The sequence below is a fragment of the Leptodactylus fuscus genome, chromosome 2 (assembly GCF_031893055.1).
Source record: "Leptodactylus fuscus isolate aLepFus1 chromosome 2, aLepFus1.hap2, whole genome shotgun sequence".
NCBI lineage: Eukaryota > Metazoa > Chordata > Amphibia > Anura > Leptodactylidae > Leptodactylus > Leptodactylus fuscus.
Genome location: NC_134266.1, coordinates 180,587,990 through 180,605,702, shown reverse-complemented (window position 1 = coordinate 180,605,702; position 17,713 = coordinate 180,587,990). Strand labels below are relative to the sequence as shown.

The 17,713-nt window shown below is 41.1% G+C and overlaps 1 protein-coding gene across 1 annotated transcript in view; it reads left to right on the top strand.

Annotated features, from left to right (window-relative positions):
• The window catches only part of MCF2L (MCF.2 cell line derived transforming sequence like), a 194,133-nt gene that overhangs the window by 133,578 nt on the left and 42,842 nt on the right, over positions 1-17,713 (top strand). Inside the window, exons 3-4 of the mRNA XM_075265272.1 lie at positions 2,733-2,816; positions 9,835-9,949. Coding sequence (XP_075121373.1) covers positions 2,733-2,816; positions 9,835-9,949 — 199 coding nt within the window. The remainder of the gene's footprint in view (positions 1-2,732; positions 2,817-9,834; positions 9,950-17,713) is intronic.

Genomic DNA, 17,713 nt, shown 5'->3' with positions numbered 1-17,713 from the left:
TGAGGGTATTTGTATTCCCAATATATTCTTTGAATTCCCAGTCAGACAATGGCACTGTATACCAGTAGTAAAAATTGTGGGTGCACGTAACCCCAATATATTCTTTGAATTACCAGTCAGACACTGGCACTATATGGCAGTAGCAAGAAATGAGGGTATTTGTATTCCCAATATATTCTTTGAATTCCCAGTCAGACAATGGCACTGTATACCAGTAGTAAAAATTGTGGGTGCACGTAACCCCAATATATTCTTTGAATTCCCAGTCAGACACTGGCACTATATGGCAGTAGCAAGAAATGAGGGTATTTGTATTCCCAATATATTCTTTGAATTCCCAGTCAGACAATGGCACTGTATACCAGTAGTAAAAATTGTGGGTGCACGTAACCCCAATATATTCTTTGAATTCCCAGTCAGACACTGGCACTATATGGCAGTAGCAAGAAATGAGGGTATTTGTATTCCCAATATATTCTTTGAATTCCCAGTCAGACAATGGCACTGTATACCAGTAGTAAAAATTGTGGGTGCACGTAACCCCAATATATTCTTTGAATTACCAGTCAGAAACTGGCACTATATGGCAGTAGCAAGAAATGAGGGTATTTGTATTCCCAATATATTCTTTGAATTCCCAGTCAGACAATGGCACTGTATACCAGTAGTAAAAATTGTGGGTGTATATAGCCCCAATTCTATTGCTAGGGGACTTGCAGGGTATTTCTGGGGTGAAGGTGGGGGGGCACACCGTTGGAACGGGTATCGGGGTATATATCGGGTATACGGGAATACACTGACAGTGTATTCCATTCAGGATCCTGGGAAAGCTGGGTTGCGGCGATTGAGCCCGTCAGTGCCACGTTACACTGACAAGCTTCTCCCTGGAATTTAGCTCTTACAAGAGCTGTTGGTTGTCTTCTCCTTCCTATCCTAGCCTGTCCCTGCCTACCCAGAATCTAAGCCCTAGCTAGCTGGACGGAAACCTCCGTCCTCGGTGAATTGCAAGCTCAGAATGACGCGAACCTGGGCGGCGCTGTTCTTTTAAATTAGAGGTCACATGTTTTCGGCAGCCAATGGGTTTTGCCTACTTTTTTCAACGTCACCGGTGTCGTAGTTCCTGTCCCACCTACCCTGCGCTGTTATTGGAGCAAAAAAGGCGCCAGGGAAGGTGGGAGGGGAATCGAGTAATGGCGCACTTTACCACGCGGTGTTCGATTCGATTCGAACATGCCGAACAGCCTAATATCCGATCGAACATGAGTTCGATAGAACACTGTTCGCTCATCTCTAATATTTAACCAAAATTTGATCATATAGGGGCAACTCGGTGGATTCGAATTTGGCCAGGAACAACATATACAAGGAATTTTTATGTTCTCACTGTGTTAGCGTGGATTTCCTCCCATTCTACAAAGACCTACTGATAGGAAGAAAAAAAATGTGATACATTGTGATCCCTATATGGGGCTCACAATCTGCATTTAAAAAAATAAAAAAAGTTGACCATTTAAAGAGAAATGTAAGGATGGCCATCATAAGGAGTTTAGAATCTCCGTATATATTTGCTATTAAATAAAGTATTATTGTAAACCAACCTTATCAGACTAGCTAGGCAATCTCCATAATGACCGTGTGACTTTTATATTATACTAGCAATAATAATGAGAATTCTGTCTTTTACTTTCATTAGTTTGTATGAGGTTTTATCTAGACAGCATGAAGCATTCCCACATTTCCCTGAATTTCCTGCAGTGTATTTCTAAAGATAGGCAGATGTGATGGCCACAGGGTCATCTTATATAACATAGAATGTGAGCACCAAGCAAACCGAGTTCTTTAGGATTTTGTCTGCTGATTCTTTTGCATTGTTTTGGCCTGATTCCTACATACTAAATGGTACTATAATGTGGTCAACACGTTTGCACTATTATTTAGAAGCTGTCATCAATGTGAAAAGCTGTTTGATAATATGAAGTTTGCTAATGTAAAATAATAGTTCATATATATTGAGCATTTTTAATACATGCAGTAATTGGTGTTACATATAGACCCACTATGGCTTGTAGTATATGTCTCATTTACATAGGAAGCTGTAAACAGGTGCCTAGTCCATTGTCATCCCTGCACTTTGCTATCCAGACTTGCTCGTGGACCAGATTATATTATTATATAGTACCATTCATGTACTATACTTTAATACACCTCAGTTTTTGCTGTTTGACACTGGTTTTTGCTGTTCAATGTATCTTATTTATTAGATCTATTTTTATTCTTGTCAATAATTTTTTTTTATACATATTCTAATTTTTGTGTTATCCCCACCATCTCATATCTTTTTCAGTTTATTTATTCTTTTTGTATATAGACACGCTAGATATGGGCCCATTATTTCTTACTAAGGGTTAACGTGTTTGAGGTGGTTGCCTTTCGTCCCCCCCCCCCCCCCCAAAATCCTATTGTTTGTGTTGTTTGCTATGCTTGTTTTCCAGTTTGTGTCATAGCCTGGAACCACTGGATGAGCCACTATAACCCCAAATGGTTTTCATGCATACGTTACATTGTATTGAATGGGTTTTGCAGTTTTTACACACCGTACTGCCATACCTATGTCCCATGGAAGTTATTCTAGCAACATTTTGCCTTTACTTCTTCATGGATTAAGTTTACAGGGTAATTATTAATTGTATTTTCTTAATGATTTAATTCTGTTATTTCTTGCTTTCTTTCAGATGACATCATGCACCAGGACACCTTCCCGACGTGTGCAGCAGACATTGAGGATCAGTTGAAGAAGCAGTTTGCATACCTGTCAGGTGAGAACATTAACCACATTAGAGCCGTGTTATGGCAGGTTTCATATAGAATGTGGTGTGTCTTCCTATGCATGTGTGTATGTTCCTGTGTTATAAAATCATCCATGTGGTAATTTGGTCCCTGGAAATTGCATATTTGAACATGCTTCTTTAGACTGAAAGTGACCGTGCAAGATGAATACAGCTTATACTGCATTTCTATAACAACTAAAGTGTTTCCTAGCTAAAATTTCTGGACTATTAAATGTCCATACAGGCCTGTGGCAAGCAGTAAAGATACACAATCGAAAAATATTTTATGTTCCTTGTGGCTTCTCAACAATGACACGACTACATTGGTACAGAGTTCACCAGTTCATTGCTAATTCTAATGTCATTGACAACACCGGCACTTTGCTGACCCGCTGCCCTGGCCCTGACTTGGAGATTATGTCACTGATGTCCAGATATTTACAGTGTATCCTCCAAGGCGAAAGTTTACATAATCTGGCTAATCCCCACTATGGACCTATGGACAGTGTGGGCCAGAGTACCCCAGCCTTCTGTTAATTCAGCTTGAAACTATTTTGTATGCTGGATTAACAGGTTTTCCAGATCATCGGTTACTAGATGAATTTCATTCTACAGTACAGTCCCCATGCATGTTTGGTCTGTATAGAGGTAAGTATAGAAGTAGCTGGTGTAGCACTTGAGTTCTGCTCTCTAAGATCACTGAATGAATGATTGAGTAACTAAACTTTCAAAAAATTTTGATTTTCTCAAGTGTTTCTTTAAAGAAGAGGAACCAAAATGATTGTGTGTGTGTGTGTGTGTGTGTGTGTGTGTGTGTGTGTGTGTGTGTGTGTATGGAGTTAAAATGTTACTAGACATCTAAACAACTTTTGATTTTCTGGTAAGGGCTAGTTCACACGTGAACTGCCCGCGCGGGTTTTGACACCGAGAGAGACGCGGCGAGCAAAACCCACCTGCCGCGACCATCGCGGTCGCGGCTTTCCCCTCCACTGTCGGCTCAAATGAATGAGCCGACATAGGAGGGAGCTGCCGGGCTGAGCCCGCGCGACTTCCGCCTGAAGAAAGGGCATGTCCTTTCTTTTCTCCGCTAGCGGCAGCCCGCCACTAGCGGAAAAAAAAGCCCGGTGGTCTACATAGACCATCATTGTAAAGGGGCGGATTTTGAAGCGAAATCCGCTGTAAAATCCGCCCCTTTGCCTACGTGTGAACTAGCCCTAATTGTGCAAATAATAAATTTTGTAATATACTTAACAAATTCTGGCTTCTTTTTATGAAATCCTTCACTCTCTATTCTTTCCCTTGCTTCTTTATTGCGAGTTGTATGCTACTTCTCACTGTGTACAATGTATAGGCTTGGGTTTAATGCTGGGGAAGTCAGTCAGGAACGCCCTTCGTTACAGCAGCGTCAATAGCACTGTACTGTGAGAGCAGTGAGGACCGCTTCCCCCAGTACTCATCTATGGACGCCTCTCTTTCCTCCTGATAGTACTCGTCCACAGACGAGTACTGGGGGGAGGGTGTTCCTAACCGCTCTTACAGTACAGCGCAATAGACGCTGCTGTGAGCAAGGGCATACCTGACTGACTGTCAGAAACGCCCTTCTGACGGTGAAGAGCTACTTTACCGGTACCAATAGCTGTTCACCGGGGACACAGAACGTGAAAACCGATACACTGAATTCAGCGTACTGTTGGCTTTTTAGCAGTGTATTATACCGCATGTGCCCCAGGAGGTGAAAGGTGTAAGGTCCTCTTTAAAGCCTATCTTTATAGTGTTGACATATTGTGGGTATCTGTTGTAACTTGTTCATGCATTTTACTTAAGACACAATTTTCAAGCCTTAGGGAAGAAACAATGTCAAGTTAAGTGACAAACTAAAAGTTTATCATTCCAGGTGTAACTATTGATCTTACACTAGCTGTACAAATTGTATTGAGAAATATATATACTGTGGAATGCATTTATTGCTCAGAGAAAAATATTAATTGAAAAGGCTAAAACAAAAAATAGTCTACATGAATCCAACAAAGGATTTAGTGCTACAGTCCACAGAGAGGATACATAATGGTAGCTTGGAGTGACTGGAGTACCAGAGTTTCTGTAAGTAAGACTTAACAAAGAAAAAAAACCTTAACATACTGTAGGAGGGACTGACATTTATAAAAGGAGGCTCAAGATTTTTATGGTTTGATACCATGTGACATGAACAATACATTTTTAGATTGAATATAGAGTTACATTTAAAGGGGTATGCAGGGACAAATAAAGCTTACCAGGCATTCCTTGCATTGGATAAGCTTTCTTACCAATACATGAGCAGGCCCCCTGGAGCCCCAATGATTAGACTTGCAGAGCAGTGATGGAAATCTGTGTCTGAGGCCTCCACTGCTGCTTCTCCAGTTCCCTGCAACGTCTTCGTCTCTGCTCTACCTCTGCTGCAGGTCCAAAAAGTAGACCAGAGTCCGTCACGTGACTGAGAATAGGAGGGTCAGCAGAGGAACAAACCTTCTGGTCATTCCCAGCTGTGCTCTGCAAATGTATTCATCGGGGACCCTCTTATATATTAGTGACAAAGGTTATTCAGTGCAGGATATTCACTGCTTTACTTGTTCCTGCAGAAGCACTTTAAATGATTCCTAGATATAGCTGCTGGTCCACTACTTAGGATTAGACATTAGTTCACCCTTAGGAGAACATGTCTTGCCACTGTAAGGAAAATGATAACTTACCATCAGTTACCCCATCAGTCATCATCTTGTTGGGGGTCCTATCACACAAGGTTGTCTAAACCAGCTATAGTGTTCACTCTCTATTTCATACATTTTCATTTTGCATTCTAAGTTATTGAAAAAATTCTGTATAACAAGAAACTGCATGAAAAAACAGTCTTTTAGTCAGATTCCGCAATCCTGCCTAAAATGTAGGCATCATAGAAGGTGGTTAAAAATGTGTCAAATGTTGATGATGGATTTTGCATCTAGATATCTTGGGCAATTTTTGTTTTCCGTATGTCATCTTTTGGTTAGCTTGCTTTACACCAATGTTTTACATCTAAATTTTAGTGTAGTTTGGCTCATTTTAGGCCATTCTCGCTTTCTCTAAGCATATCCCCTTCTTTTAGAGACTTTTTTTCTTGCAAATTCTGAAACCTCTGCAAGGAGTTTGTATGTTCTCCCCGTGTTTCTGTGGGGTTTCTCCGGGTACTCTGGTTTCCTTCCACACTCCAAATACATGCTGATAGGGAATGTAGATTGTGAGCCCTATATGGGACAGTGACTGACAATGTCTGTAAAAGCGCTGCAGAATATGATGGCGCTATATAAGTAAGCCAAGAAATAAATAAAAAAAAATTTAAGAACTTCATTGTTCAGGGCCATAGAAACACTTTGTAGCGCTGCAGTGTCAACACAAATTGCTTTATGCATGGGCCTTAAGAGTCAGAGCGTATTTGAGACTGTAACCCAACATATATTTTGGGTTAAGATAAATACACAAATATAATTGTACAAGCAGTGTATGTACAGTATCCAAATTGCTGCTTCAATTATCCAGCAGTTTCTGAACACACCTCTGCATTTTACACCGTAAAGCAGGATATGTGTCACTGTGTAACCAAGTCTGTCAACTTTCTCCTATTCCTGCGGTATTTTCCAGAGACAGGTGACAGATCTAGGTGTTTACCCAAGTTACAGTCAATTGGCTTTTTACTTCTGTACCTAATGCAATATACTATCTCACACACATCATGTAAATAAGGTTTCTTTTACAATTGTCTCATAAGCAGTTTACTTGAGCCTTATATACCTTATGTAGGTGATTGGTGATAAGTCTTATACATCTGTCATGTCAATTAAGATTTCAGAATCTGATTTATACTTACATATATTTGTTATAAATCATTAATATATAAAGAGAACAGTGGAATCTTACTATATATTAAAGGGTTTTTGGAAGTCAGAGACTAAAATATTGATGATCTATCTCTAGATCAATAGGGGTCCAACTTGTGGAACCCTCACATGTCAGTGCAAAACACACATGCTATATAATGTACGTTGCTGTGCATGGTTAGTAGTGAAGAGGCCATATCACTTGTCCAAATGCTGTGGCTATGTTAGTCAGCTAATCAGTAGAGGTTACGGCTTTTGGCCCCCCATTGATTTGATTCCATGATCTGTCCTTAGTATAAGTGATCAATCTTTTAGCCCCAGAAAACTCCTTTTAATAAAGCTACAGTGAAAGAATATACAGGACTGTAACTTAGGGGGCGTTCACACTACCGTCGGTGTCCGACATCTAGTGTCCGCTGCTAATGTCCGTTCAAAATCTTGTGCGGACATTAGCAGCGGACACTAGCTGTGTCTGTGACATTTTGCATTGATTTAAATGGACATCGGGTGCGTTCTTTTACTGTCCGTGGGTGTCCTTAAGTGTCCGTTCCCAAAGATGTCTGACTTTTCAAGCGGACAGCACCTACTTGTTGGGTTATGCTATCCGCTTGAAAAGTCGGACATCTTTGGGAACAGACAGTTAAGGACAGACACGGACTGTAAAAGAACGCACCCGATCTCCATTTAAATCAATGCAAAATGTCACAGACACAGCTAGTGTCCGCTGCTAATGTCCATGCAAGATTTTGAACAGACATTACCAGCGGACACTAGCTGTCGGCCACCGACGGTAGTGTGAACACCCCCTTAACGATAGTACATATATACATAGTGCAGGGCACGGTCATAAACTCCAGTAGTATCCTCATCACCTTCCTTCACCTTACATACTTTGTACACTTTCTACAAATACAGTACATTAATGTATTGAATCTACTTCACACTCCCCTGGGTCCATGGCTTATACTAAACTGTGGCATGGTTTTCTTCACCAGCACATTGAGGGAAGGATCTACATTAAATGTATATTACCATGTGGCTCAACTAGTAGTATCCTTCACTGTAGAACATGTGTATTGTATACGACTTTTAACCATCCCTTCAACACAGCCACTGGATATCTATCTATTGCAGAAAAAAATTGCAGCTCTTCCAGGGAATACATTCCCTCCTTATACATGGTTGCTTGGGAATGATTCAATTTTTATCTTCTCTTCATTTCCCAGGACCCTGAACCAAGATCTTAAAAAGGACCTTACACCACCGTCAGCAATCCCAGTGCTTTGTATCCTTTAATAGGTGCTGCTCCACTGATTCATTTGGAATTTTCTCTGTAGCCCACACCATTCCCACACACAAGGCGGTTAGTTTTTGTGCTTGATATGACATTTAGGCTTTGTGCTGTCAAGTGGGCAGTCTCAGGCAGGAGCAAGCAAGGGGCGTTCAAAAATGACCTTTGATTGGAGCTCCGAATCGTGCCCCCTTGCTTGCTCTTGCTTGTCACCGTCCTCCTGAAAGCACACAGCCTAAATGGCATTTCAGACACCAATAGTATCAGCATTGAATGGTGGGGCTACAGAAATAATTCAACTGTGCTAGAATCGGTGGAGCAACAGCTAGTAAAAGATACAAAGAATTGGAGTTTGTAGAAGTGGTGAAATGTCCTCTAAGTATTCCTTGCATCCACACTGTATTGGATCATCAAGCTGCTGATCTGTATATCAATTTTGTGTATATACAGTACATATATAACCATTCTTAAATGTAATTCACAGCACTGCCTATGTATTTATCCATGGAGCATTATGACTTAAACAACTGAAGTAATATGTTCATGTGCACAACTCCTAAATGAAATCCTTGTTTCCTTTGAATTCAGAGGCCGCAGCATTTTTTCCTTTAAGTACTATACAGTTGGTTCCTCATGTCGAGTCATTTTATATCTAAGACAATATTGACACATGATGCTGTTTTTTCCTATATTGATTTTTTTGTATTCACACGAGAGATGTTTGAGCTGCCTCTGTTCGCGCCAAGATCAAATGGACTGTAAGGTAGTCACTGATCACTTTATTTCCCTGACATAAAAGGTTTTAAAGGTTTTAACTGGTGATGAGGCATAACTTCACTGTGACCCTGGAAAATTCTCACGTTACTGTAGTTGATAAAATATCCTGCTCCTGCCATGTCACGCAGTAGTCTGTCCAGAAACGGGGGGCACTAAGAAAAATTACAAATACGCTGGAATTAGTGGAGCTGCGTTTATAAACAGATATTAAGATTTGGAGTGGGTAGTGGTGGTGTGAAGTCTTTTCTAAAGGGAGTTTGTCAGGACCGAAATGCTTCCCAATGCAATAGCAATGCCATGTAGGGCATCATTAATAGGAGCAGAAATGCAGCTATGCAGAGTAAAATTATCCAGCAAGTACAGTGAGCGCAGTCCCACAATGCAAGATTTATATGCAAACAGTCCTGACAGCTCCAGAAGCTGCACTTGCCAATCACGACTAAACTGGAAGCATTGGGACAATATTCAAGAGGAGAGCCGTGGCATTTGTGGACTCTAGTCTGCCCGTTTGACTTACAGGATAATTTGCATATACATTAAAACATTTTATTCTCTGCATAGGAGCATCACTTGACAAAAAAAAGTCTGTTATTCCATTAATGATCCCTGCATGACGCTGGTATTGGTTTGGGAATTATTTTAGTCTCTACAGACTCCCTTTGCTGTAGTCTATACGTTCTCTGCCTTAAAAATTGGTCACTGCATGTTGAAGGCTGATCAACATAGATCCATGTTAGAGTAGCATTAGCTGCACAGCTTTAAGTCCTGAGGTGCCCTCTAGTGTCTACTGATAACAATATTATAAGGATGTTATATTCTTTTGTGAGTCCAGTAATGGCTGCATTATAATATTTATAATCCTAGCAATTCTTAGCATTGAAACAAGATATGGCGGCTCTAACCTATAAAATTAGAATAATTATGATGTTAATGTGTTGTTTATTTCACAATTCTCATTTCTGTAGGTAGAAACAATAATGATGTTTCCAGATTACTGAATTCCAGAGATATTTACAGAATATTGAACTAAAATGCTCTATATTTGTAGGAGGAAGAGGTGAAAATGGCTGTCCTGTCATCACGTTTCCTGAATACCCAGCATTCAGTGAGATCCCAGAATCTGAGTTCCAGAATGTCCTGACGTATTTAACAAGTGTTCCCAGGTACGAGAAATTTGCTTTCACGTATAAGGTATCTACCGTGACATAATGCGTTATGGATATATACTCACTGACATATACAAACAAGACGCCAAGAAGGAGTTATTGGAATGGAATGAAAATGTATATTTGTTAATGCTTTGATGATCTATGTAAGTGATTACAATATTAGAGCGACTGGATAAGTTTAATGGGGAGTGTCTAGTACCCTGTATGGCTACCTCTAGCCTGGAAAGAAGATGCAATCTGGAGGCATACAGGTTTCATAGGGTACCTTTCAACATATTTGCCCACAGGTGCCGCAGCTGGGCCTGTAGATTCTGCACACTCATAAAGCTGGTCCCATAAATTTATGATTGGTGAAAAATCTGGCGACCAGGATTTGGGTGTTTGTCAAAAAAACTGTGGGAGCAGTTTGTGCTTGTACGTTAGTCAAATTCTCATCTCTACCGGTGGTCTGTCTGGACTGGCCCGAGCCTGTTCATTGTGTGCGTGCCCTCACATAACCACTGCTTCCTACATCTCCTGACAGCTAGGTCTGAATGGCCTAGATGGTGGAAAATTCATTGATATGACCATTCTGCTTGTCACAGTTCAGTGATACAACCTCTCTCAATGGCTGCCAGCTTGGCAGAATGTCTTCATAGACAATTTTGGAATAAAAATCCAGTTTGTCAGTGAATGCACCTGCAGGTTATACTGATGTTTAGAGGGGTTATCCAGGAAATACAGATTCACATACATCACCTGTAATGTTCTGGTTGTTTTCCTGAGGCTGCTGATTGACCTCAGCGTCATGTGCGGCCTGGGACACAGGAGCGCCGGGGAAAGGTGATTGTGGGCTTTTTTTTTTTTTTTTCTCCATCCCCGGGCTCCTGGTCGAAATCTGTATTTTTTGGACAAACCCTGTCACTTGACACGTAACACGTAAACAACATAGAATGTAAATTGGATTATGGTAAATTATCACACAGAAAATCAAGTTAAACTTTGCTACATTTATATTATGATTCACCTGCAGTGTGTGTACAACTTCCTATATTGCAGTCAGTATTACAGTCTAGGTTATTTTAGGCACAGGTTATTTGGCTGGGCGTGGGGTGGCTGAACATCGGAAAACAAATGAATATTTACAGACGATAAAGAGCCAAACCAGAACAAATACAGTACAGCAGCTGAATTGTCATCACAGCCATGTAACACTACACCTTCCACTTTTCTTGGGAACAATTATTATGTATCCTTGTTCTCAAGATGATTAATAGATCCAGGACACAATGCTTACATTTAGCAGCACATTATTACCTACACATTCTCCATGGGGCTAATGTCCATTTACAATGTGTGCTTCAGTGATGTCTCTGGATAGAACACTACTATGTACCATGCTTCACCATTTTGCTTGCAATTTATGGTAATGAATAAGCACCTCATTTTCTTTGACAGGGCTGGGATCAAGGTTAGGTGGCACATGTTAGGAGAGCAATGACTGGGCAAGTATGAAATGAGAAAAGCATAATCAATGCCCTGCCTTTAAATTTCTTTATATACCCAAATGGACATATAGACAGTTTCTTTATATTGGCTAATGTTGTAGGTGTCATGGTACAGTTGCAGCAACCCAGTGGTAGAGAACGGAGAGTGTGGAATAAGACAGCACGGGCTGTGCTGCCTGCTAGGCCTGGTACACTACTCATACACCCCGGGCCCTCCACGAGATTGTGCAGAAAAGGGGGTCCTGCAATTCTACCTGTTTGATGCAGTAGTGTTCTTGTCTTCCTCCGGGGCACTCCTTATTGGAGAGGGGACCTCTCAGTACTGAGCCATGTGGATGTTGATCAGGAGATGTCCAGTTAGTGATGCAGGCAACGACTCAGGAGTCCAGCAGTTGTACTGTAGGGTAAACCAATTAACTTTTATTGAACAACACCAACAGATGCTCCAGCAGCTTTGCAAGATGGGTACGGCATACAGTTCAATGCACAATGTCCAAGACTTAAGTGTTTAGCCACAGCAATATAGACACTGTAGTACTTGACGTACTTTTGTCCTCTCCTCCTCTCGTACCACTGCCTAACTCAGCAGAAAGGGGACAGTAGCGGGGCTATAAGTACTGAAATGGAATACTTTGGTAAGATACCTCTGTAGCTCCTATTGGCATGGACACAAGTGTCTCTTGGGAACCCCAAAGTTCTCTCACTAACTCCGAACAGCCTCCAGTTGTACCTTGGAATAAGATGGCTGATTCTAGAACGCTGCTCTCTGCAACTGGACTGATTCTGGGATAGACCTTGACTCAACTGAACTTCTAGCCCTCTGGCTCTCCAAACCTCTAAGCTTCTGAACCACTGGACTAACTTTGCTAAAGCTACTGGAGAATATAAACCCTTTCCTAAAACCCCACCCAGTGGCCTGTGATTGGTTATGAGGAAGTATGCATCATTCAAACAGCAAAAGGTGCAAAGATAAGTGCGTATGTACTGTAAAATGGCAGACATATTGCTTCCACCATGAACACACATACAGACAAGACAAACAAGACAACCCTGGGGAACATGTAACAAACACAAAACCTATAGCACCTCACTCTGGGATGCTGCACAGTGTACAGTTCATTGTAGTCCAGTGGTGAGCAAAAGGTCTTGTTCACAGGGGAAAGAACTTCCATTGTTAATGGATTCCTCTTCTTCAGGTACAACATCAGTAGAAAGAAATAGAAAGTATGTATAATAAATAAGAATTCTAGGGGTATCTGGGGAGGGGAGGTATAGGCACTCCATAGGATGTTTTTCTGGATATTCAAAAAGTTGTCCACTGCCAGGACAACACTTCCTTTTCAAGCATTTCATAACTATCAAACACCATTTCTGGCAGTATATTTTAATAACAGATTTCTTCTTTCCGTGAAAAAAACCAAAACAATCAAAGACAGAAACACAATATAAACATCAAAGTTATTTTGTGTGCCAGCTATAAACAAACCACCGAAAAAATAACACACAAAATCCGTAAGAAAATATAAATTTTTATTTAAACATTAGAAATAAAATATCTAAATAAAAAAGAATTTAAGTGGTGAAAGCTCACATAACTTAGAAAAGTGCTGAGACTGTAGTGTATCAAAGCTATTGCTTAGTATACCAACCAATAATACCAAACAATATTAACTACATAAAAGCTGTACTAAGCACATACAGACGATATTAATGCAAGTATGGAACAAATAGACATCATATATTAGCACATACAGACCACAGCTGCCTGCTCCAAAGCACGTTTTGCTCATACTCTTCATCTGGCACTTTAACTATGGCAAGGGGGTCTCTGCAGTTAAAAAGTTAAAGTTGAAAAGAATTTAATAAAAAATTTTTTAGGAAACTATGCAAATTTAAATCACTCCCTTTCCCTAGGTCATAAATGATAGATACAAATTTGGAGTTCCCATGCCCATACTATGAAAATCTAAAAAAAAAAAAAAAAAAAAAAAAGTTACAAGTGTCAAAATATGACAACTAAGGCCCGGTTCACATCTGTGTTCAGGTCATTCCGTTCCCCTAGCCACATGAAGTAGGCGGAAAGCCGCCTTTTCTCTCCATATTTTTTGTGCAGAAACCATACAGACCCCATTATAGTCTATGGGGTCCACGAGTTTCCTAAGGTAATCGCTTTTTTGTGCAGATAGGTTTCCGTTCGGAGGGTTCCAAGCAGACTTCCCGAACACAGATATGAACTGGGCCTAAAATTATTTTTTGCATTTTTCAAAGCTTTGGATTTTTGTAAAAGTATAACACAAACTATATGAATTTGGTATTGCAGTGATCATGTCAACCTAAACAATATAAGAAACATGTTATTTTTACTGCACCCTGAGCACCGTAAAAATGAAACCCTAAAGTCACTATTTATACATGGAAGACCATTTTAGTAATTGTTTCCAAGCTTAAAGGGGCTCTATCAGTAAAATTATGCTGTATGAGCCCCACATATGCGTGAATAGCCTTTAAAAAGGCTATTCAGGCACCACAAATGTTGTTATAAATAAAACCATGGGGGAGGGAGGTGTAAAATAACATTTGCGGTGCCTGAATAGCCTTTTTAAAGGCTATTCACGCATATGTGGGGCTCATACAGCATAATTTTGCTGATAGAGCCCCTTTAAAGGGTTATCCAGCTTCCAAATATTATCTGCAAATACATCCACAGTAGTGCTAAATACTCACTGTTCCCATGTGCAGTCTTTGCTGAGCTTTATTTTACTTGCTGCTCCTTCACTGTTATTTACATGCAGTGAATTTGAGGACAAACCTCATTTATCACAATTCATCTGCCTGCTCTCACTCTTTATACCCCTTCCCAGGGGTGAACCTGCTCCTTTCACCGCCCGAGCGAAGTACAGAAAGCCGCCCCCCCTGCCTGCCGGGAGGAGGGGGCATGGCTTAGCGGAGGGGGCGTGGCACCTCTAAAGGGGCGGGGCTTAGCGTCGTTCGCCGGCAGAGAGCAGGCCCGGAGACTGCCTGCGCTCTGCCTGAGCGTGAGGGGAGGCTGCTGGAGCAGCGCTGCTCCAGTCGCCTCCCCAAACCACCGCTCCGTGCTAAGTCAGTCCAGGACAGCTTGTCATGGACTGGCTTAGGTTAGCAAAAATGCCGCCCTCCCTGAGGCCCTGGCATAGTGCCGCCTGAAGCGCTCGCTTCAGGTCGCCTCATGGGAGGTGCGGCACTGCCCCTTCCTCCTACACTCTCCCCTTCAATGAAATCACAGGTAATAAATCACTATCACATCTAAGGTCACAATGTTTCATATGTAAGCTCACTCCCCCCTTCCCTCCTGTGTATAGCAAACACAGCGAGTGAGAGCAGGCAGATGAATCATGGGAAATGTAGTTTGTCCACAGATTCATTGCATGTAAATAAGAGTGATACAAGGGGCAGCAAGTAAAATAAAGCCAAACAAAGACTGCACAAAGGAACAGTGAGTATTCAGCACTGCTGTGGATGTATTTGCAGATAATATTTCGAAGATAACCCTTTTCAATAGCGATCTATTAGCATTATTATGCGTACAAATAATTTATTTCCTTTACTGTAACCTTCACACTCCATTTTGTCCAAGAAATACTCCTCAAACATAAGGAGTATTTTTACTCGTCCAGAAATAAATGTAATATATAGAGATGAGCGAGTACTGTTCGAATCAGTCGATCTGAACAGCACGCACGCATTGAAATGAATGGAAGCACCTGGTACTTCCGCTTTGACGCCGGCCGCTTAACCCCCCGCGTGCCGGCTACGTCCATTCATTTCAATGCGTGCGTGCTGTTCGGATCGGCTGATCCGAACAGTACTCGCTCATCTCTAGTAATATAAAAAAAAAAAAAAAACCTTGAGTCTTCAGTAGATGATACCTTTTTTTAATGGCTAACTCATAATGATGACAGATTATAACGTTTCGAAGCTCCCGGCTTCTTCAGATATAACTAAAAACAATTTCTGAAGGCTGCATATTTATATATAACAGGACACATAGGGATAGAATTTTAGGAGGGGAGGGAAGGGGGAAGAGGCTTATTGGTATATACATGTAAACAGTTCCCAGGTTCATATCTTTATGGCTGTCTAAGTTCAGTGATTTCTGTAGGATGACATGAACCCATGTGAAAGATCCATTCTATTCTCCAGAGTGTTAAATAGGGTCATGCACTTGTACTCATAAATCCGTCTGTTTCCTTGATTTAAAATTCCCTCTTAAAATCAAAATTTTCAAGTCATTGGTGATATTATGATCTCCATTGCAGAAATGTTTTGACACAGGAAGGTCCAGTCTTTGTTCTCTAATCGTATGGCAATGTGCGTTCAGAAATAAATGTAGTGTGACTTATGGCCCCACATTTACTATTGTGATTACAACCAGACACTGGAGTAACATGGCATATCTTTGGCACTGTGTAGCACATCTGGGTACATCTAGTTTGGGCTAAAAAAAATTTTGACTTTCTAGACGTGGGTTCACAGGAAAAAGGGGAAGTGGCTTAAATGCAACACAATATGCTAAAGATGTGACAGGATTGTGACATAACATTCTAGCTGAGAGCAAAGCAAGCTAAACAACAGTAAAAATGTCGACTAAGCCAAATGTTTCATCTAGCATCAGTCACTATGATAAATCTGGTGACTTTTCAGCCCACCTTTCTAAATTTACACTGTCTAACTATTAGTAAATCTAGGCTAATGACTAATGCAGATGGATAACCCTATATCTTCATCCATTCCCATTCACTGTAATGTAAAATAACATGACAGGTGCTTGCTTCCATCTTGTCTGGAAGTCCTGCAGGTAGGATTTTTCTTCTATTTGAAAAGTAAACCCACAAGTTGGAAGCAAGTATCTGTTTTATTGTTTACATTACAGTGAATGGAAATGGATTCAGATGGAGGGTTCTCTATCTGCATCAGTCAAGTCAGTCTGTTGCTCTGATCCCGTGACAGATCTCAACAACAGACTGTAATGATGGCAATGTGAACCTATCCCAACACAAATGCTGCCAGAAAATTAAAATCTTTGAAAGCTCTTGTACACGTTAAATGATGATGATCAATTTGACATCCCTCATGCTGTACTCTTGGGACGAACATGCTAAAACATTATCTAAAACCTCTGCCATCAAAAGCACTTTATTATTTTCCATGAATATATTGACTGGCATCATTGCTGCTGCTGTTGAGCCAGCAAAGATATTCTGTTGTGAAACCTCTTAGTGTTTTACATACTTATGTGTGAAGACCTTACAGATGGCAAAATACAGAATGCAATGATACTCACAGCTTCAGTCTTGGACACAGTCCATGGAAGACTTTTATCTTAAGGAAAATCATGGTATAAAGAAGTGAAAATAGCTATAGAAGAGAAGGACTCTTATTTCTTGACTATGTGTGTTGTACTGTTATGGCCATGCTGCCAATGGGGCTGTGCTTCTTTGGCTCCAGTTCATATGTATTTTTAGCTGTTTCATAAAAATATTATCCATAGGGATGATGGAGAGGATGGGAGTAGTAGTGATAAGTATGTCACCGGATAGGCCCAGTACCCTCAACTGATCTCATCCAGCACTCCTCCTAGGCCAGACACCGACGAGGGGGCCCTGAATGCTACCGGATGGTGGTGGTAATGGTTCCTTCAGGGTATTTCCAGTTGGAGAGGGGTGCTCTCTTACCTTGAACTGTATAATGGTGTTTGGAACGGCCTTGATGGTAATCGCAGGAACAACTCAGGAGGCAGGAATGTTATGAAATAGGATAACTTTACTGTAGCAAACTATAAAACTATGAGAAGGTGCAGCTTCCCGATGGGGGTAGTAGTCTCCCGACTAACTTCACCTAGACTTGGGAATGAGAAATGCCCAGACCGAATGGTAGAGGAATGCCTTGTAGATGGTTCTGAAGGCTGGCAGCAAGGAAGTCCCTTGGGTCCAGATACCTTATGAGGTGGGTCCCAAAATACAGTTTCTAGCAAATTGGACTTCTCCTGGCACAAGATCTGTACAGCAGACAGACTGATGGTACCTGTCTCTGATGGGCTGTATATCTACTCTCCCTCAGGGGCTGCTAGGAACTGCAGGGCATAGGGTCACACTGCCAAATCCCAGTGTAGTAACTAAGGTCCTAATGGTCCAATAGAGAACTTTATCTCCCAAACCCCTCCCAATGGCCTGTGATTGGCTAGGGCTGAACAAATTGGCCAGCAGTAGGGTAAACCATGAGGAAAACACATAAG